We start from the raw sequence: 23,043 nt of genomic DNA, 5'->3' as shown, positions 1-23,043 counted from the left end.
CCCCCATGAAACACTGAAACCCAAACGCATGTTCTGTGCAGGTGCTCTTCAAATTTTTATTTCATACATGATGTGTGAGTCCACGAGCTGAAAATCTGTAAAAGTGGGCCGAGGCTTAGTGTGCCCAGCAGAAACAAATCATCAAAACCACTTCCATAATCCAAGGCACACACACAAGTTCCACAGGAAAAACTACATCTGAATTTTTAAAAATAACAAAACTAATCAAGGGACAGATCCACCATGAGGGATCAGCAGACAAACAGATGGTTAGTACCCAAGAGCTTAAAAAGTGAAACACCGTGTAATAAAACATAAGTATATTAAAAATGTCTAAAGACTCTTTTAAAGAATCCTTTAAAGATATGTATTTTAATATTTATGGATTAAATGGATGACGCCCAGGACTGGCTTCAAAATAATGGGTGTGTGTGTGTTGGGGATATAAACAAAACAAAATTTACAATTGCTAGAGCAGGGTAATGGGTACATGGGGGGTTATTATAGCATTCTCTTTATTTTTGTTAAGTTTGAAAATTTTCTTGATTAAAACAACCCAAAACAGAAGTCCAGACAAAGAACAGGATACAGTGAATTAAGAAAAAGTAGCTTGGAGGTGGGGGAGAGAGCTTTTAGAATTAAAAGAAGAAAAAAAAAAAAGTAAAACAGAAGGCATATTTGAGGAAACGCCACAGAACACAGAACTAACAAGATGAAACAAGTGTGGATAAGTCAAAAGATGCAAGTAGAAAGAGATGTCTAAGATATGTCTAAGGTAATATGCAACAGGAATTCCAGGAGAAAACAGAAAGAATGAGGAAGAGACGTTATGTAGAGCTAATGGCTGAGATTCTCCCAGTTACGAATATAAATAATCTTCAAAGTGGAAAAGCACACTAAATCCCAAGCAAAATAAAATAAAAATAAATTCATACCTAGACCATCATGGCAAAATTGCAGAATGTCAAAGACAAGAAAATTCTTAAAAGCAACCAGAGAAATGACATGTTACCTATAAAGGAAGAAACAACAGTATGACTGACAGTTGATTTTTCATCAGAAAACAATCAAGTATCTTCAAAGTGAGGAGAAAAACAACTGTCAGCTAGAATTCCAAAACCAATTAAAGTACCACATAAAAGCAGGAGCAAAACAAAGACATTTCCAGACAAAGACAGAAGTTCCCACTCAGACCTTTACTGGAAGAACCTTTTTAGAGTTGCAAAGGAAGGAGTAATGGAATAAAAGAGAAGTCACCAAGTAGAATAATTACAGCAACTACAATACTGAGTAAATGGAAAATTCCTGGTCATAATCTATGAAAACAACTCTTCCAAAACTGTAACAACACAGAAGTATTACAAGATGCTGAATAACAATACATGTGTGATACTTCATGTTTGCAGAGCATAGTATTTCAGATTATTTAAAAGGACAAAAGTTCTTTCGTATTAAGTATGTGCAAAGGATTGAGTTGGCTAGTGAAGAACAAGTGTTTTCCTCCCCTCTTTTAAAGGATTAACTAAATTTTTAAGGATAGTTAATGTGCTCCCTTCCTCCCTTCTTTAATCCAACAAGTGTCTGTCTTTAAGAGACTACACTTTCTAAAAATCTGACAATTAACTATGAAAATGCAATCTGCTACTAGGAGGAAATGTTTCATTAGAATAATCATGGATCTCAACTACTTCTACAGCTCACTATCCATTTTTAAGGTAACTGACAAGATGTGGGTTCATTTTAGATATTTCTTGGCAGGACTTCAGCCAATTATCTACATGCTGATTACTCACAAATCTGCCCTTTACCTGGCTGGGCAATTTACTTTTGCAGCTCATACCTCAGTTTACTGTTAAAAAGAGTTAATGACAATCTCTACTTCTCAGCAGCCTGATGTGAAGACTGAATGACTCAATACAAATTACTTAGAACACTGCTTGGTACACAAACCTCCATCACCACGCACCACAACACAAGTCTTTCTCTTAAACACCAGGCAAGGTGCTCCTATTTGTATTTATTGACACCTGGATGGGCCACTGGCCCTTTAAACTTTACTCATCTAAAATATATTAAATTTGCCTTCCTAATACAATCTGCTGTTGATTCTCCTCCCCTACTCAATTTTCTGTCTTAGGAAAGAAAAGCCCTCAGTTGCCCTAGTTAGAAACCTGGGTGTTATCCTAATGCTTCTTTGGCCTCACTCCCCTGGTCCCCCATATTTATAGTCACCCAAGCCTGTGGATGTAATTTTTTCCAAGTCAAGGCTTTGGAAACCTTCTCGAAGAAACAGAGTATACTTTGGGAACACACATCTCCCTGCTCTTAACTATAAACCACTAAAGGAAAAGACTTTATTTTGTCTATAATACATACATATATGTATTTGTATAGCAAATTAATAGGAATGCAAGACTTGACTCTAATCCTACAGTATGTAAAGTAAATCTACTTTACAAATAAGGATGAGTCAATCAGAAAGAACAGTGCTAAGAGGCATGGAAACAGAAAAGGGTTACAGACATTGAAGGAAAAGGATCCAATATACAGTCATAATCAGGAAGTTGCTTATATGGAGGGCCAACCCTATCCATTGTACTACATCATTTTATGGAAGGGACTTGAGCATCTGCAGATTTTGGTACCCTTGGGGGCTTCTGGAATCATTCCCCCTTGGATACAAAGGGCTAACTGCATAGTCTAGGGGAGTGTGAATCACAGTCAATCAACCACCGATTCATCCATGCCCTACCCTGGAGATGATGGCCATTAAACACCTGAAAAGCCATCCACTTCTCTTGTTATAATGCCACATTACTAAGCAACTCCCTCATTATGACTTGATTCCTATGTGAGTCTACTTGCCTCCTGAATGAGATCTTACTGGTCACGCCAACACAAGTACTTCAATCTCTGTGCTAGTTATTCCTCACTGTAAATGAATAAACTAATATTCTTGGTTTTATATATCAGTCACACGAGCTTGATTACTGTGGATCTATCCCCGAAAAATAGCTCAATTCTGGTGTTTTTGAGTCAAAAAGGCTAAAGGTCATACTACAAATTGCAATAAACTCACGGAGGTAATGCATCCCCTGCCACTACCCCATCCACAATCCCAACTTCTCCGTAGTGTGACACGGCTAAGTATTCGTATATATTTTGAAATATGAATAGCCACTAGACCTCAATATGCCTTAAACAGGAAATTTATTTCCAAACCTGTTTCTATATTTATATTGCTTATTTCTACTAATTATCCCACCATCTTCCTACCTCCTAGCCACCCAGCCTCATCACCACAACCTTTGACTTTTCACTCCCCATTTCCCATCCTACCACCAGCTGTTAAGCCCTACTGACTGTACCTCTGTACTAGTATTCTGATCTATCCTTTCAGTCTCATTCCTATTTCTATTACCCAGAATTAACCATATCATTTCACTTCAACTAATCCAATGACCTAACTGATCTACCAGGTTTTAGGCTTTCTTCTTTCTCTAATCCATTTTATATCCTGCTACAAGATTAACCATAAATTCTGGACATGTTAATCCCATGCTCAAAAAATCCCCATGGCTGTTAAAGAATAAACTTAAAGCCTAGCACTCATGGTCCTTCAGGATTAGACTCTAAACCTAGAGCTTTCAACTAATATAAGTGATAAAGAAGTACTGATCCCCTCAGCCATCAGAGCAGCAGGGTGAATGAAGGTGGAGAAGAAATCCATTTGCCCCAGTGTGTCACACAAATATGGTTATTCTGGGGCTTCCCTGGTGGCGCAGTGGTTGAGAGACCGCCTGCCGATGCAGGGGACACGGGTTCGTGCCCCGGTCTGGGAAGATTCCACATGCCGCGGAGCGGCTGGGCCCGTGAGCCATGGCCGCTGAGCCTGCGCGTCCCGAGCCTGTGCTCCGCGACGGGAGAGGCCCGCGTACCGCCAAAAAAAAAAAAAAAAAAAAAAAAAAAAGGTTATTCTGTGTGTGCCACAAGACAAAAGGAGCTGAGAAGCACTGTCTCAACTGACTGACATCCACACTTATTTCTACTGTTACCATTCCTGCACCAGCAGGAAGAGCATGGAGCAACGAGATGCCTCCCAAACATCAATACTTAAAGTGGTGAGCTAAGAAGCAAAACACTCATTACTAGGTGATGAGAATACAGCAGGTATGGGGGGCGGTTAATGAAAAAGCAAACACTGCTAGTATCTACAGCACTATTCAGAGAAGATGGTACTTGGGTCTATGAACAGCGAGGCTTCCAACAGCGAGGCTGGATGCAGCAGTGTTGATAGTAACTAGTCATTAAGATCATCCAACTACTGCCTCTTCTTGCTGGTTTCTATGCTCACCAAACAACCTTCTAACGCTAATTTGGTTCCTCCAGTAAATCGGCCTTCAAGCAATAAACACGGCTAGACAATGACTGCCTGATTTGTAGCTCCTGTAGTTCCCCGTCTGTGTGCCAGTGAAGTGGATTTGGAGGCCCTAAATCCAAGGAGACAAACCCTGGACCGTAAGTGTACACTATGTGTCACTCGTCTGGCACCCTGACAGACAGACAGACAATTCTGCCTTACCCTGATTTGAGGGACGGAAATCTGTGAAAAAGTCACCAAGTTCTTCATATCTCCAATTTCTATGTACTAAAATTTAAACAGCTCTGGAGCATTCATGAATGTGAACATGCCTTCCTGGGAGAAAGGGTGTAGACTAAGAACCACCTTGTATAAAAAGTGTTCAAACTTTGGAGATATGATTCTACAAGTAACAAAAGACCTAAAATCCAACATTGCCTGAAATACATGTCAAATTAATAAAATAAAATTAGTAGGAACTAATGTGACACGATGAACTGTCACCGTGGTCAGAGAAATTAATTTGGATTCCTCAGATCCAAAGGGATATATGTGCTACTGTAGTGTCAGTGAAAGTAAAATAAGCCAGAGTAGTCCATGCAATCAAGTGGTTAATCATTTTGTGGGCAAAAAGAAATAAGGAGCTAAAACCCAGAAGATAAACAGGCAAAGGGGAAGGGGAGGAAACAGATAAAAAGAATTCAAAGTTCTCAACAAAAAGAGAAAAAGCTCTGATCTATGTCCCTGTCCCAATTATTTCCAAACTCTTTCTCCTGGTCTATAAGATGTCTAGCCACCACCACCCATGACCCAGGCAAAATGATCACCAATGACAGTACTATTGCTATCAACATCTATTGTGGCACCGTGGTGCCTTTTAGTGGCCCTTTTGTGGGCATAGTACACCCCTCTCTCCTCTCCTAAACAATCAGCACTTAAAAACAATAAAAATGCTCTCTTGTATAAGAATGTTCGTCCCATCTTCCAACGCAGCTACAGAGCTGTTATGACTGCAGTGGTGAAGACACATAACAGAAAGAGTTTAGCCTCTGACAAATAATATGGTTTGTGCAAATTGCAATGTGTCAGTATTAAAGAAAATCATGGTCTTTGTCCCCTTACTTCACCCAAGGCAGCCGAGCCAATTCCAGATATTCTTAGAAACAAATGTAATGTCCAGTCCTTTGTGTCTGACCTGCTGTATCTCCACATTTTAGCAGCTAGATACTGAGTGGCCACAACAGCAAGATACGAATGTTATCCCTTCTGCTCAAAGTTCCCAACCCTCTGGCCAAGATATAAAGGTTCGGAAGGACAGTTTAACACATACACTGGAAACACTAATACTGATTTCCAAATTTGTCAATCTGCATTAAAACCAATTACACATAAACAACCACAATTTACCAACATTTACAAATCAGTGCTACCAAAAGAACCAAGGCAAGCATCAATGTCCATACTTCCTTCCCCTTAGAGAACTTGCAATTTACTAGTCTCCAGAAACTATGTTAGCCACTGCAATTTGCAAAGTAAAACATGACAAATGATAGTAAGAAAACAAGAGTGTTCCTTAAAAGGAAAAGAAAACAAAACAAACAGAACAGGAAGTCAAATCTTAGTCTGGTCATAAGTAATCCAACTGGACAGACATCCTGATACCTAAAAGAGAATATGTTCAAGTAATTAAAAATAGGTCAAAATTGCCTTGCTAGCTTAGTATATGGGTCAAGTTTTGCTATATCCTAGGAAAACTACCAAAAATAGATAATAGCAAAGATACCAGTGTACTTTCACATGAGCTTTGTCTTTTGTAAGTCTATGACAAATTGAATTAAGCCATTTCTACATTATAGAAATGACACAATTATTTGCAGACTAATTTTTCCATCTGTGGCTAACCCATGCCACATACGTTTACTTCTGCAGCTGAATTATATACAACCCTGTAGTTAAGCCTTTCGTCTACCAGACCTATTACAGAGCATAAAGAGAAGAAAATTTAAAAAGAAGAAAAAAAAATTCATCGCATTTGCACCTAAACTTACATGGGTTATTGATTATATTCAACTGAACTACTGGGTACAGCACAAAAAATAACCTTGAAAAATAAAGCAGTGCTTAATAGTATACAGAAGAAAAAATATAGATGAAGTCCTTATTCCTACATACCCTTACAGCTTACCAATATTGATCTGACTTAGATGCAGCCACAAGAGGAACTCAGGACACTGGTACACTCCAGACAATACAGAATTGGGTCTCATTACTAGACGGTGGAAAACAAAACATTATATTAATACAACCACCCATGCTTACACAGGGGAAAGAATAAGAGCAAAGCTAAGAAAGTACAGAATACAGGAGAGAACCATATAATTCCATGTGGCTGGAACACAGAGGGATGAGTAGTGAGAAAGGAAGCTAAAGGGAAAGGCTTGAAGGTCTCCTAAGCCCTGTTAAGGAGCCTGGACTCCATCTAACAGGGTAATGGTTTCAAATTTTTTTGAAGTGTTTATTTTCTCTCCCCCCTGCCCTAAGTCTTTTTTAAGCAATACCAGTAAACAGTAAAAGAGATAAAAGGGAGCTGCTCTAGTTGAAGAGCATAGACTTATAAAGCCTTGACTCTCCCCAACTTACACACGAGAGAACCCAGAGAAAGATGAGATGATCTCAGAAGAACAGGGTCTATAAAGGAAGGCTTTACTATGAAAGGCAGAGGGAACAGAAAGAACACGCTTCTAGAAGAACTGAATTTGAGGTCACAGCTAACTGGCTATGTAACTAAGTAAATCAATATGGCTCAGTTTCCTTGCAGGTAAACACATGTCTCATCCACCCATAACTACACATAGGAGAGCAGAAGGAAACAGATCTGAAAGTATTAATAGGCTGTAATTTGTAACTGACTATAATAACAAGTGTAGTGGCACCTAAATTCTATCTGGTAGGATAGGTGTGATTTCAACATATAGAAATGGGAGAAGGAAGGGCTTCCAACCAAGAAAAGCAGTGAGTAGAGGGACAGAAACAAAATATGGAGGGCTTTGGGTGAACAATTTGGCTAGAGCATGAAGAATGGAGCAATCACAAGTTTCCCTTAAGTGAGCTTTTATGCTAAACCACTTGTTATTTTCCCCATAAGTTGAGAATTTCAGATCAAGCATACGTGAATATTTCAACAAATGGTGCTGGGACAACTTGAGTAGCCACACGAAAAGAATGACGGTTGGGCCCCACTTCACACCACATGCAAAAATTAACTCCAAATGGACCGAAAGTCTGAATGTGAGCCCTAAAATGGTAAAACTCTTAGATAAGAGCACAGGTATAAATCTTTACGACCTTGGATTAGGTAATGGTTTCCTAAATATTACAACAAAAGCACAAGCAGCCTAAGAAAAAAAAATAAGTCATATTTCATCAAAATTAACAAATTTTGTCATTGAGCCGGGCCAATGCACTGTCCCCTACCTCCTTCCCTAATCTTTTTTTTTTGCGGTATGCGGGCCTCTCACCCTTGTGGCCTCTCCCATTGCAGAGCACAGGCTCCGGACGCGCAGGCTCAGCGGCCATGGTTCATGGGCCCAGCCGCTCCGCGGCTTGTGGGATCTTCCCAGACCGGGGCACGAACCCGTGTCCCCTGCATCGGCAGGCAGACTCTCAACCACTGCACCACCGGGGAAGCCCCCTAATCTTTTGAAGTTGCTACTCTCTTGATCCTTTCTCTAATTATATGGTTCTCAAGTTTTTTTCTACTCCAAGTATCTTGGTAGATGTGGGAAAGGTCAGGAGGAAATAAAAATTTCCAGAGGACCATTGGTAGTTTGATAAAGACTCCCATCTCAATTTGTTCAGGAACATAAAATCACCTCAATATATACCATTCCTCATTTCAAATGTCAGTCCCTCGATTTTTAAATATTGCATTTTTTCAAATATATTAAAAGCTAAATTACATAAAAATTAACTTACATATAGCATAACTATATTAAAGGGATAGTCAATCCTTCCAAACTCTTTTTTAAGTTTCTGACATCCTTAAGAATCAAATACCTGGTCTCTGCAATCAGTCCCCAAATAATCTAGAGTATTTCCTGATTAAAGGATGCGTAAACCCTTACTATAACCTTTCTAACCTCTTTACTAGTCCATCAGAATCCTGAGAGAGCAACACAATCACTGAAGGTCTAAAAGTATATTGCCAAATACTTGGAAATAGTACCAGGCTGAAAGATTAGAACACCTAATATGTATTGATATATGTATAGTTGCAGGTATCTAATACTATAGTTTTTAAAAGAGCAAAACCTTTCTGAGCTGTGCTCAAGTCATGTCTGGTGGAATGAGCAAAATAAGGAAAATGGGAGTACTAAATATTCTAGACGAGTAACAGTAGAAAGTCTGATCCAAAAATCAGCATCATTATGGTTTTAAAGCAGTTTTATGTACTTTCCCACTTATTTCCAACAGTCACCCTGGCACTTACAAAGAGCAATCTAAGACTGTCCTTTAAGAATAAAGCATTTAGGGCTTCCCTGGTGGCGCAGTGGTTAAGAATCCGCCTGCCAATGCAGGGGACATGGGTTCGAGCCCTGGTCCGGAAGATCCCACATGCCGCGGAGCAGCTAAGCCCTTGCGCCACAACTACTGAGCCTGCGCTCTGGAGCCCGTGCTCCGCCAACAAGAGAAGCCACCGCAATGAGAAGCCCGCACACTGCAACAAAGAGTAGCCCCTGCTCACCGCAACTAGAGAAAGCCCGCGTGCAGCAACGAAGACCCAGCACAGTCAAAAAGAAAGAAAGAAAGAAAGAAAGAATGATAATAAAATATAAAAAAAAGAATAAAGCATTTAGATTAAATTTACAGAAGTCCTTATAGTCATGGTCTCACCACGTGCACCACTGTTTCTCCATTTCTCTAAGTAAAGCCTGCAGCAAACATACACAAGAATGGTCAAAGGCAGGCAGTAAACTGAGAATACTTTACAACATGTTTTCCGCACCACACCACGCCATATCCATTCGAAGCAAAAGGCCCAGCTGACAAAGAAATCATGGAATACTGTTCAGCTGGATAGAAAAAATGTAAATGGATAGTCAAGATCTTCGTGAAAGACGAGTTTCACTGAAACGCTTCAACCAATGCTGGCTAACAACTAACCTGACTTCCTGTCTTCAAGAGCTAACTTTCGAACCTAAATGCAACCAGATCCAAAAGCCCATTATCTGCATATTTCATTCATGCCACCTCTGCTTTTGGGTTGGGTACTGGGGAGTGAGACATCATATTAAACCTTACTTTACCATTCTCAACATAAGGAAGCAGAAGCCATTCCAACATACTAGTTCTCAAGTTGTTGTTGTTCAGGAATGAACAGGGACTCTTTCTTACCCAATATCTAAAATAAACTTTTCTTTATTATCAAGTCTGTGATTTTTTCTGGTCTCCAAAACTATATTCCTCGAATAATTTGGGGGGGTAAAGGGAGTGACTGGGCAATGGGAAGGGAGGGGAAGGTTTTACAAATTTCATTATCACCACACGATGACCACTACTCAGAAACTGCTCAATCACATAGAATGCCCCTAGAACAGCAATTTTCGAAATGTGTTCAGAGAACTTCTAACCCTCCCCCCAACTTTTTGGATGGGGAAGGGCACAAACTCAAACCATTTTCATAATACGTATTAAGGTACTATTTGCTTTTTCACTGCCATTCTCTCATGAGTGGAGTTTTCCAAAAGCTAAGAGACATGATACTACAACAGATTATGAAGCAATGCCACTTTTCTCATTCAATTTTTTAATTTAAAAAAATGTTAGGGCTTCCCTGGTGGCACAGCGGTTGAGGGTCCGCCTGCCGATGCAGGGGATACGGGTTCATGCCCCGGTCAGGGAAGATCCCACAAGCCGCGGGGCGGCTGGGCCCGTGAGCCATGGCCGCTGAGCCTGCGCATCCGGAGCCTGTGCTCCGCAACGGGAGAGGCCACAACAGTGAGAGGCCCGTGTACCGCAAAAAAAAAAAAAAGTTATTATACTTACACGAAGTATCCAGAGTTGTCAATTTCAGAGACAGAAAGCAAAACGGTGGTTTCTGAGATGGGAGAATGGGGAGTTAGTGTTTGATGGGTACAGAGTTTCAGTTGGGGAAGATGAAAAATATCTGGAAAGGTGGTGACGATCGCACAACAGTGTGAATGTACTTAATGCCATAGAACTGCATGCTTAAAATGGTAAATTTTACATCATGTATATTTTACTACAATTGAAAAAAAACACAGGTAATGTTAATTTCTAATGGACTTATTATTCTAAAATGGATTATAAAACCCGCAGTTTAAATTTCTAATAATGTAAATATCTACAGATATAATCTACACAACCAAAACCTTTTAGGTTCCACAGTATTTTCAAGTGTGTGCAAAGGGATCCTAAGCCCAAGAAGCTTGAGAACCACTGCCCCAGAGTACAGTCAGTTCTGTAAGTCTTCCACAGCATTCTTTACCCCCATTAATCTAGTTAGCATCCACCACCAAACGCAAACAAAAGCTATGGTGCCAAGTCCATCAGGGCCATCTCCTAGGTGGATAGGAGACATGTTCTAATATCTTGAGGTCAACAAGACATGGGTTTCACTATTTTTTTTTTTTTGCTACAGGTATTAAAGGCATTCAACCATAGCGTGTAGAATATTATACCCCTAATATACAGCAACCAACAATTACAGTGAGCACCCATATACCCACCACCCAGATCCTACCATTAACCTTTTACCAAACTGCTTTATCAAATATCCATCCACTTCTACTAGTTTTTGTGTAAACTGAGACATCAGTACAGGAATATCACTAACTAGAGTTTATTTTCTTTTGAAGCAAAAATTTACATACAATGAAATGAACAAATGTTAAGCGCATATTTGCTGAGTTTCCACAAATGCATATACATGTGTAACGCAAATCCATATCAACACAAAGAATATTACAATCACCACAGAAAGTTCTCTCCTGTCCCTTTCAGTCAGTCCCTGCCTCCATCCCCAGAGGTCACCACTCTTCTGATTTTTCACCCACAGACTACTTTCTGCTTGTTCTAGAATTTCATATAAATAGAATGACATTATGTCCTATTTTGTGCAAAGCTTCTTTCACTTAGTGTGTATTTGAAATTCATTTACATTATAGTATGCGTCAGTAGTCCCTTCCTTTTTACGGATGAATAGTATCCCACTGTATGAATATACCTGTTTATCCTTTTTCCTACTAATGGATTGTTTTCAGTTTTCTGCTCTTAGAACAAAGCTGCTATGGTCATTCTTGTACAGGTCTTTCCTCTTGTGTAAGTACGTAAGAGTGGAAAATTTCTAGGGGTAAAAACCCTTTAATTATGGAAAACTGCAAACATATACAAGAGAAGAGAGAATAGTATAATGAATTCCCATTAAAGCCAGTTGCAACTATATTAATTCACAGACACACTTGTTTCATCTATAACCCTCACCCATTATTTTGAAGTTCTAGGTATCATCATCATTTTGTCTTTAAACACTTCAATATGCAAACAATGTTTTCGAATCTGGTCAAATTATTTATCATGAGATATTTCAGGAACCTTCATTGTTGATTTATCCATGGATTAAGAGTTTAATTAAAGTAGAAATGGATGAACTATAGTTGTTTTTCTTTTCTCATCTTTTCAAATGATGCCTCTCTACCATCCCTCCTTGATACCTAGAAAGTCAATGGTACAAAGATATTTTCCGTTGTTACTCTGAAAGAACTAGTGCTAAATACAAAAATGGTATTGATAAATATCAAAAAGGAATAAATAAACATCAATATGATCAAGCAGATTTCCCAACTGTCAAGCACCTTGAATTAACTAATCTCATGCTATGCTATCATTTTGTAAGTGAAACTGTATATGAGACTCAAAAAAAAAAAAAAAAAGTCTGGTAACCAGCCCTTTATGAGAACAAAGGTAGTCCTCATTATATCCAAAACTGAACAAGGAGGTAAAATTTCAACCATTCTAGTCACTAGATTTTTGTTAACCTCGAACAACTGTCTGTGCTGGAGAGGGTAAGGGGAAATGGCCTTTCTCAACAACAGCTGATGACAGTATAAACACATAAAATCTTTTCAGAGGGCTATCTGGGGAAAAAAAAAAAATGCGTATCTTCTGATTGGAAATTTCATTTCCCAAAACGTAACCTAAGTAAATCCTAGCATAAAGCACGCAACAAGGATGTCCTTCCCAGTGTTGTTTATAAAAGAGAAAAATTTGTTTACAACCTACATGTTCAGTGGGCCATTAGTATAATTATGCAACATCCAAATAAACACACAGTACAGGCTGGAAAGTCTGGAACCACATATGCCAAACTATTAATGGCAGTTATGAAGGAGAGGGGAATATTTGCTGTTATCAATTTTAACTGCCTCTTCCTAAATAGATTTCACTATAATTTCAGTTGGATCGTTTTTCTCTGTGCCAAGTTTTTTTTAAAAGAAAAAGTGCAGGGCCTTGGAGGTAAACCCCGAGGTGGAACTTTGAAAATGCAGGACCCACTGAGTAAGTGCCAGAAAGGTGAACTGCAGAGTTAAATAGCATACACACAAGAGTGACACAGAAAAAAAACAGCTGAAGTCTAGACAAAGGATTCTGACAAGATGCCAATATATTAATAAGAATCTAAAGGACAGGTGTGATACAATTCAATACAACTTAATACTGCTTGTTTTATTTATAACCTAACCCAGAGTTTCTCAACCTCAGTCATTACTGACATTTGGGCTGGGTAATTCTTTGTGGTGGGGGATTTTCCTATGCCTTATGTGATGCTTAGCAGCATTTAGGTTTCTACTCACAGTATATCAATAGCATCTCCCCACTCTCACCCCAGCCTTGACAACCAAAAACTATCTCCAGAACTTGCCAAATGTCCCCTGGCGGGTAAATTCACCCTGGCTGAGAACCACTGATCAAACCTTATACTTCTATACCTGTATGTACAATATGTATGTCCATTCCATTTCACTCTTCAGAAACAACTCTTAGCTTCAAGGAGCTTACACTCTTAATGCCAAAAATCCAAAAGTCAAGTTTTAAAATTTTACTTCAATATCCTGCATATAAGGAGGGCTTCAAAATTATAGACTGAGTTTTGTCCACCACAGATCTATCCTCCCTCCCTCCTAACTTACAAACATTTATCAGACTGTATAAATTCCTCAAAACACTGTGATCTTTAGTCAGCTACTATGTTATTTAGGGCCAAATGTGTTTCATATACTTTCATCTGGAGTCACACCACCTGGGTTCAAATCCTTGCTCTACCACTCACTAGTTCTGTGATACTGACCAAGTTACTTAACTTGCTTATGCCGTTTTCTCAACTTTAAAACATAAATAATACTATCAACCTAACTAATGGGAACACAGTGAGTATATCAAGTGCTTAAAACAGTACTTAGTATATAATAGTAAATGCCCATTAAATGTCAGTTATTACCTATTATTTTAACTACAAGCCTATCAAGGCAAGAACCATCATCACCAGTTTATAGATAAAGAAACAGAGGCTGAGAGAAACTTGCCTGCAGTCACAAAATTATAAGGTTATGGAGCAATGACCCCAAAACAGTCAGTCTTGATTCCAGAGCCCATAATTTTTCCATCATGTCAAAAAGATTACATTAAGACTCATTAACTATCAAAAGCAACATATTGGTCTTACTTCAAAATAACAACTAACACTAGACATATTTTCATTAAGAGATTAATTTAGAACACAACTAAATTCAAGCACATTATGGAATTAATATTACAGGGCTTTTACACACCAGAGACAAATCTCAGTTTCTATATATTTTAAATGATTCTTACTTAAAAAAAAAAATCACAACATAGACCTTAACTCCTGAAACCGTTTATACATTATACTAAAGCAACCTACTGAAAATAGTCTAATAAAAAGACCATTAACACAGAAGGATAACATGGGGTTGCCTGAGACGGAGGTTATCTTGTACATTCTCTAAGTGTCCTGCTCTTACTCCAAGGTCATGAACTTTGTACATGATATTCGTTCCCAGGTCCCAGAAGGGCTTTGTGGACCCCTCTGATTTCTTCAATTACCCTTACCTCACACCCCAGTTCTTAATGACTCTTAAACACCTTGTTCAAGTTTTTAACCACTGCCCGGTTGTCATACAACTTACAGTATTAACCTTTCTCACTTAAACTTTGCTATTTCCAACACTGCTTACTAGGATCACCAATGACTTCCCCATCCCCTCTTCCTAAAGACATTTCACTGAAGTCGTTAGTTTTTCCACATTTCTTAAATGATTGAGGACATGTTCTTCTTCAACCTGGACTATAAAAACTACTCATTTTAGAGTTGCAAGTCAGAGCACAGGTGGAATGACTGGGACCATATAACTCTATAGTCCCAAAGTATCAGAACTGGAACAGACTTAGAAATTTTAGCCCAACCTCTGGTTTCACAAATGACACTGAGAGACAGAGATAACTTGGTAATATCTTCCTCTTTAACTCCTCTTAGATTCTACGAAGAGTTTGGTCTTGGCCATTTGGGTCTTGTTAATTCCTTTTGCTCTTTAGATTACATATTTAGATTTTAACATTTTTTACTGCCTCCACAATTCAATAACCTCTCTCAGTACAGTGATTGTCAACAGGATTGAGAGTTGTCTGCCATGTTCGTTTCGAGTAAATAGTCCAAATAATTCCACCCTGAACCTACTCTATGAAACAGAAAGATGAGGCTGAGAATCTCTGCTATTTAAAACCAAAATTTTGCCTAGCCCTCCACGTTACTCTTTTATTAGCCTTCTATAACAAGTCAGTGTCATCCACTTCCTCCACACTAAATTCTCCTTCCTGTTCACCAAAGGGGGGGAAAAAGAGAGAAAACCTAATTTTGGCACTCATGTTCAGCAACTTTAGATTTCATTCTTCTTTCCCCATTATTTGATAGACTCCTGATTAAATCACTAATTTACCAATTCTCAAATTCTTGTTCACTTGTCTATCACTTCCTTATCTATCAGTTCAGATTACAAACCGGAAATTAGCACCCAAACCATGAATTCTAGATACTGCCACCTGCACCTCATTCGAAAATCTTCAGTCTTCCCACTGTCAATCAAATGAGAAAAATTCCCTCTGACATTCTCTTATATAGTTCCTAATTCCCTCTGACATTCTCTTATATAGTTCCTATCTTCTTTTACAGGCTTTTCTCCTGCACCAGCTCTGCACATATTCTGCTCTTCTTCATACAGAAACCTTCTTCCATGAATAAGGCCCAACCTGTATACTTCTGCTTGGAATATATTGACACTCCCCTCCCCTTGATCCCCCTCCCTCAATGCTGGTTCCAAAAGCCACTCCTTGTAAAGCTTTTCCTGAGGTTTCTGTTTCCTTTAAACTACATAGCATTTTATTCATAACCATCTTACGGGAATTACATATTATTTACATTTAGGTATTTCTCATATGCACTCCTTATTATAAATTACTGGAGGACAAAATCTACCATTTTCAGCATTGCTCTTCCCCATGCTGCTTTAGCACAGTGCCTTGCACATGCTCTCAAATACAGCGGCCAACTTGACAATGGGCTTTCCTCAGGACTTTTTTCGGAGGTTGGCCGTTAAGTCACAATTAGTCTTTTAAGCCATTTCATTAATAAAAATATTTTATTTATTCCTTGGTGTCTGATGAATCAACTCTTCTATTTCACTTAGTATATATGAAGAAAACAGAACGAACAAACAAACAAAACCTGTCCCAATTTCAGGGGTTCTCTCCTACTGAAATGATTTATTTGGTCTCTATTTCAAGTCACTTATCAACTAAGCAAAGTCTCCTCTACTTATGCCATTAGAGAAACTAAAATTTATAAGAGCCACAAAATAAAACAAATATTCCCAGCTAACTTGCTAGAGAACAGGAAAAATTCTGTGGTAATTCTGAATTGCTGCAGGGTAAGTAACAAATTGCAAAACAATAATAGAACAAAGAGATTGAAATATGCTGTGAGAGTGTCCCAAAGTAAAACATGTATAGAAGAGCTTCTCGTTAACATATGGAGTTCTTATAGTCTTTCCTCGATGACAGAGTGGATGTTGTCAATAACCATTACCATATGCCACTGAAGTCTACCATCACTTTCAAGTTGGCAAATTTTTTGAATACAAGCAATTCAGTTCAAAAAGCCTAAGTGTCTCCTCTATGCTAGGCAGGGAGTGGAACCTAAGACATGGATGAACATAAAATCTCGCCTACATAAAGCAAATAATCTCAAAGTTTTCTCCACCTCGTACACCTGCTCTGCACTGCTTCCTTCGCCCCTTTACCAGTTATCTCCATCAGCCATGATTTCGTTCAGATCACTTGTTATTTGTACTGGAAAAATAGGTGAAAGGAAAAAACTTTCCTGCCCCACGAATCTCAGGGGCAAGGAAGAAAAGGCTGGGAGAGCAAGAGGCATTTCCTCCTCTATTCCCTCTTGAAAAATCACCAACCTAGCATGTTTGTCTTTCAAAGCCCACCTAAAACACAACGTGGAACAAACACATCAAAAATCAGTAGGCCCCTTGGAAAAGTGGCACTTAAAAGAGGCAACCGCATCGGCTATTTCATATTTTATTAGTAGAAATGACTCTTTGCAGTATTAAAACACTTCAAAACACCTCAGGATATAATGCTGGTATCGACATTTTAAAAACTTATCTTACTGATCAAAAGATCCATACGATGACAAAGCTAAAAATGCTCTCTCTCACCAATAAGCGTGAATACAGCAGTCACCCTACTCCACCCAAAGCCACCCTAGCTAAGACTGGACAGTTCAAAACCTGGAAAGCTTTCCTCGCTTACTCCACACCAGATACGAATTCATTTCAACACCTCGGGGTTCACGTGTAGCTATGTAACAGCGAAGAAATGGTATCAAGCACCGAAATTTCCCAGGACATTTTATTCCTTTGATTTAGCTGTGCCTTTTTCATATTTACCAAACTCTCCCCCTTCCCCGCTTTTAACAAGGAAAAAATCAACAGATACTCTTACTTGAAAAACGAGATACCTATTCAGATTTTCGAAGTAAATTTCCATTGCTGGATTTGGGAGGAAAACCGACTTACATACGTGATCTTTATGGAAAAGGCGCCCGCCCCTTCTTTCAACGGAAGCCTGAAGCCTACAAACTGATTCAATACGTTTAAAGGGTTCCCAGATCGCCTCAGGACGCTGGAAAACGATTTTCAGCCTTCTACAATCCTACTCTCATGTTTAAACTTATCTGGTGGAGGAGCAACCAGCACCTAGGAAAGATATACTTACCACAGGAAAAAAAAAAAAGAAAGGAGAAAAAAAAAAGAAAAAGCAGCTTCTTCATCTCAAGAACTGAAATAACGCGTTAAGGAGGGCAAGGCTAACCTCCTCAAGCCCTCTACGCGTCGGCAGGGCGTCAGGCAGGCCCCGGCCCCCACTTCGTTCCCGTTCCCGTTCCCGGGAAACTCCCCACAGAAAGCCTCACACAAAGGCGCCTCGGCGCCCGCCGCCCGGACGGTCGCGGACTCACCAGGACCGTGGTGCAGATGGACCGCAGTTCAGACTCCACTTTCTCCCGATAGTCCTTAATCAGCTGCAGCTTCTTGTCGGAGGTGTCGGTCTTCTGCTCGATGCTCGAGATGACCCTCCAGGCGGACCTGCGGCCCCCGACCACGTTCTTGTAGGCCACCGAGAGCAGGTTGCGCTCCTCGTTGGACAGCTCGGCGCCCTGCTCCGTCACGGCCTTCATGCAGGTGGCCATGTCGTCGTAGCGCTCGGCCTGCTCGGCCAGCTTGGCCTTCTGGATCAGCTCCGTCTTCTCCATGGGGCCGGGGACAGGACAGCGAGAGCGAGCACCGACCCGGATGCCGAGGAGGAGTGCGGAGGGCCTGCGGGCGGGCGGGCGGGGCGGGGTCGCGGGCAGAAGGCGGGGGCGGCGCCGTCAGACAATGCGCCCGCCGCCCCGGCAGCCCGCCCGCCCGCCGCCCCCTTTGTCTGTGTCCGCACGCGCGGCCCCGTTGAATTTCCCTCCCCCGCCCACGCTCCCCGCGGGGTGCCCGGGAGGCCCGGGGGCGCCAGCCGAGGCGGCCCGCGGCGGGGGGAGGAGGAGGAGGAGTAAGGGGAGGAGGAGGAAGGGCCGCTCCCGCGCCCGCCCGGCCCAAGATGGAAGCGGCCGTTGGCCCGCACCTTCCTTCCCGCCGGAGCCGTCCCTGAGGAGAGCGGCGTCGAGGCCAGCCGCTCCCCGGGGCTGGCCTCCCGCCGGACTCTCGGGCCCGGCCCGACCCGAAGAGGGCCGGGGGCGACCCTGGCGCTCACCTTCACGTCTCCGCGGCCGCGGCGCGAGTCCCACCACTTTGATCCGCCTTTGGCTTTAGCCGAGGACCCTCCCGTCTCAGCCTACCTCCGAGCCGGGAGGCGGGCCGCAGCGGCGGCCCTCGCTCCCCCCGCCCAATGGCGCGCTGAGCTGTCCCCTAGAGTCCCGCCTTCCTCCCCGCCTCTAGCCAATGAGGACTGAGCGCGCGGAAGGGGGCGAAGAAGGCGGGGCGGGAGAGGAAGCGGAGGCTAGGAGGGTGGGTCGGCTTGGGCAAGTTCGGTTGGCCGGCAGGCTGCGGCTTCGGCCACGGGGTTTCCTCCAATTAGATCCAGGGTACAAGGACGTCACTGTTGCCATGGCGATGCTGTTACCAACTCCCTTCAACCTCCCCGCCACCCCCGGCACTCGTGGGCGCGGCACGGGAGCAAGAGGCTCGCATGACCTCCCCTGCGGTGGCCGGGTCTCCTGCTGCAGCACCGTTGCAGATGGTGCATAACATCTTGTGGGCTAATGCAGCTGCGGCTCTCGGCTCTGGTGAGGTCCGGCCTGGGAGGGTGACACCATCGGCTGTTTTGTTGCACAAGCGCCTGCCTTTCCTCCACCTTCCTATAAGTGACAAAGGTTTGGAGCTCAATACACTGAACTCAGCCTTTAATGACGTTGCGATGGGGACCGCGAATTAGAAATAATCCCATCCCCATTAAAGAGGAATTAGTTGCTGGAGAAAGTGGCATAAGCATGCATTTTACAAGATAAATTCGGTTTCAGACGGGCACCTAAAACCTGAAATTCCCTTGGAAAATACCCAAAAAAGTCCAGGCAGGTGTCTCTGGCAATGCCAGATATTATGATTTTCTTTAAAATGGGAAATGACCTTAAGGATAATTTCGAGAAAAACACCCATTTAATCCTCCCCCCGCCCCCCGAAAAAGCAACTGTTTTTATATTTCTTTCCAGCCTTTCTAGGTCATGCATCTAAATACGTATTTTTTACATCATTGTCGTCTTATGCGTACACGCTATTTTTATCTTCTGGTATTATTATTTTTTAATAAATTTATTTATTTATTTTTGTCTGCGTTGGGTCTTCGTTGCTGCGCACAGGCTTCCTCTAGTTACGGCGAGCGGGGGCTATTCTTCATTGCGGTGTGCGGGCTTCTCATTGCGGTGGCTTCTCTTGTGGCAGAGCACGGGCTCTAGGCTCGTGGGCTTCAGTAGTTGTGGCACACGGACTCAGTAGTTGTGGCTCACAGACTCTAAAGCTCAGGCTCAGTAGTTGTGGCGCACGGGCCTAGTTGCTCCGTGGCATGTGGGATCTTCCCGGACCAGGGCTCCAAACCGTGTCCCCTGCATTGACAGGCGGATTCTTAACCACTGCACCACCGGGGAAGTCTCTTTTGGCATTATTTTTGAGAGGACACTTGAAAAGCTAAACTTCTCTCCCTAGATGTTGACTTCTGACTTTCTACTCATGAACATCCTTCTGAAACGGGAATGATCGCCCTAGATGCCTTTTATTGAGGGTCATGGCTAGACTTTTCCTCTCTCCTTAAACTGGGCACTCCCCTCCAGCCACTCCCTTCTTTCCTGGCACTTCCCCAGTGCCTGACTCCAAATCAGGTGGCTGTCTTGGGTGTCTGGAAAGTGGCCTTTGTGCCATATGGGCTCACACTGCCGTGATTCCAGTTCCGGCAAGTTCAAGGGAGAATAGATCGTTGAAGGCAAAGAACGCCACAGCCAAGAAACAATTTCAGATTCTAAGTGGAGCCTGGAGCAGATCTGGAGACTCTCTAGAATGGAAGATCTGAGAGCAGAGAGACGGCAGGAGAAGGTGCGGACTTTCCAGAAATCTATACTCCCTCCCAGCTGCCCCTCCCTGTCCTGACTTGTAAAGGTTGCTTTGTGCTTTGACGGACAGGAGAGGCCTGGGCTGGAAAGGGCTTGTGTCTTAATGCAGAAATGCCTTACTATGTTCCAGCGTTCTAATGGAGGTCCCTGCTGTTATTTCTGGAATCCCTGGGGCCGGGCTGTAGACACATGAGTGTTTATGGCCGTGTGGGCTGGGGTGGAGCCGGACACTAAGAAATCCCAATGGAAAGAATTTGCATGTGCAAGGGCAGATAAAATGCTTTCTGTATGACCAGTGAATTTCAAGCTTACTGAAATTAGAGACAGCTCAGGCAAGAGGAGAAACCAGCGCAGGTGGGTGGGGGATGGAGACCCCTGAGCAGAACGGTCAGGGGACAGAACCTTTGTGGTAAGAAGGGAGGGTAGGGGCAAGAACACTAATTCTTTGTCAGAAAGTCTGGGCTGTACTGCCATCTCCCCAGGTGACCTTGGGCAAGATTTTGCTGCTGCCTGTAACTCGGTCTCTATAACTTCTGCTTTCATCCAATCATCAGATATTTATGGAGCACCAACTCATATAGTTACATCTGGAATCATGGGTAAAAACTGCTCGGAAGCGATGGCACACTATGAAATTATATTTTATGAGGGACCAGAGGGATTAGTTAAATCTAAAGTCATCGGCGCCTGAAAGAACTCAGTTGGAGAAAATTAAAGCTCTGGGGACTGGGACTTCCCTGGTGGTGCAGTGGTTAAGAATCCGCCTGCCAATGCAGGGGACATGGGTTTGAGCCCTGGTCTGGGAAGATCCCACATGCCACGGAGCAACTAGGCCCGTGTGCCACAACTACTGAGCCTGAGCTCTAGAGCCCTTGAGCCACAACTACTGAGCCCGAGTGCCACAACTACTGAAGCCTGAGTGCCTAGAGCCCGTGCTCCGCAGCAAGAGAAGCCACAGCAATGAGAAGCTGCACACTGCAACGAAGAGTAGCCCCCGCTCGCCACAACTAGAGAAAGCCGGCGTGTAGCAACGAAGACCCAACACAGCCAAAAATAAATAATAAATAAATGAATTTATTTTTAAAACTTTTTAAAAAAGCTCTGGGGACTTGAAGCCCCTGGACACACAAAGAGCTAACACTTACTAAGTGATTACGCGTGTCAAACACCATTTTAAGTCTCTTGCAAGTATTAACTCATTTATTCTGCTTAATGCCACTATGAAGTAGGTACTATTCTGATCACCTTCTCCATTTCACAGATAAGGAAATTGAGGCACAGTCCTTCGATTGTGCACAGAGTCAAACAGCTAGTGAGTGGCAGAGCCTCGATGTACACCGATGCACGCAGTCTGGGTGCCAAAGCCCATCCATGTAACGGCTCTGCCAGACCTTTGCTTGATGCTGTAGGGACTCCAGGAAAGATCACACCAGTCTCTGTTCTCTAGGAGTTTCATCCCGGTAAATATGAAATGTGTTAAGAATCCACATTCAATGTGCTGGGAAGAACTCTAGGGACCAGACAGCTAAGAAACAAAGCACTGAGTTCTTTATCTGTTTGATGTTCTTGTTATTTTTTCTAAATTACTTGGTGAGAAGAAGCTTCCGGAGAAGAGCAGGAGGGAGCATGCTGAGCTTGAAGCCAGGAGATCCTCAGTCCCAGCTCAGCTCTTTATTTGCAGTTTGACCTTGAACACCGTGATCTTCTCTGAACCTCAGTTTGCTAACCTGTAAAAATAATCCCTACCCCAAAGGGATCATGGAGCTATCCCATAGGAAAATGCTGGCATATAGAAAGTGTTCAGTAAATATTAGGGTTTTTTTTCCCCTTTTTCCCTCTGCTTGGTGGTAGAGTCAGGGGGAGGGAGGGAGATGCCTGTCACGCTGCAAGAAGCCTCAGAGCCTCATAAAAAGTTAGTGAAGGGGGCTTCCCTGGTGGCGCAGTAGTTGAGAGTCCACCTGCTCATGCAGGGGACACGGGTTCGTGCCCCGGTCCGGGAAGATCCCACATGCCGCAGAGCGGCTGGGCCCGTGAGCCATGGCCGCTGGGCCTGCGCATCCAGAGCCTGTGCTCCGCAACGGGAGAGGCCACAGAGCGAGAGGCCCACGTACAGCAAAAAAAAAAAAAAAAAAAAAAGTTAGTGAAGGTTTATCTCTTGAATCACTGTTGTAATTAGCAGAGTTAATGGTCTGCAGAATGGCTGCATTCAGTGTACATTTCAGAATGAATGAGTCCTTCTGGTTGAGTTTACTCTGATAAATTGTTTCAGTGGTTTATTTGCCAAGAGCAGTGGGTCATTGGAGAGGAACTTCTTCCTCTCTTGCCATATGGCAGATATTTCATTGACAAACAAACATTTGAGTGGGATTTTCACTGCAAATTTCCATATAATCATTATCAATACTTCTGTCGAGGGGGTAGTTGAAGAGTT

General features: G+C 42.3%; 1 protein-coding gene across 8 annotated transcripts in view; it reads right to left on the bottom strand.

Annotated features, from left to right (window-relative positions):
* The window catches only part of YWHAQ (tyrosine 3-monooxygenase/tryptophan 5-monooxygenase activation protein theta), a 32,004-nt gene extending 12,857 nt beyond the window's left edge, over positions 1-19,147 (bottom strand). For 2 of the 8 annotated variants that reach the window (XM_060169156.1, XM_060169157.1), the window contains exons 1-3: positions 18,767-18,918; positions 17,982-18,339; positions 10,406-10,457 (exon numbers count right to left, since the gene is read on the bottom strand). In XM_060169156.1, coding sequence (XP_060025139.1) covers positions 10,406-10,457; positions 17,982-18,275 — 346 coding nt within the window. In that variant the 5' untranslated portion in view covers positions 18,276-18,339; positions 18,767-18,918. Of the gene's footprint in view, positions 1-6,545; positions 6,630-9,344; positions 9,433-10,405; positions 10,458-17,981; positions 18,340-18,766 lie in introns of all 8 variants that reach the window. The other 6 variants (XM_060169152.1, XM_060169154.1, XR_009544094.1 and 3 more) reach the window with 6 other exon arrangements.
* Positions 19,148-23,043: the final 3,896 nt, after the last annotated feature.

Source organism: Lagenorhynchus albirostris, chromosome 13, assembly GCF_949774975.1.
Source record: "Lagenorhynchus albirostris chromosome 13, mLagAlb1.1, whole genome shotgun sequence".
In the NCBI taxonomy this organism is placed as follows: Eukaryota; Metazoa; Chordata; class Mammalia; order Artiodactyla; family Delphinidae; genus Lagenorhynchus; species Lagenorhynchus albirostris.
Note: the sequence above shows the minus strand (reverse complement) of the source record. Positions and strands in the feature narration are given on the sequence as shown.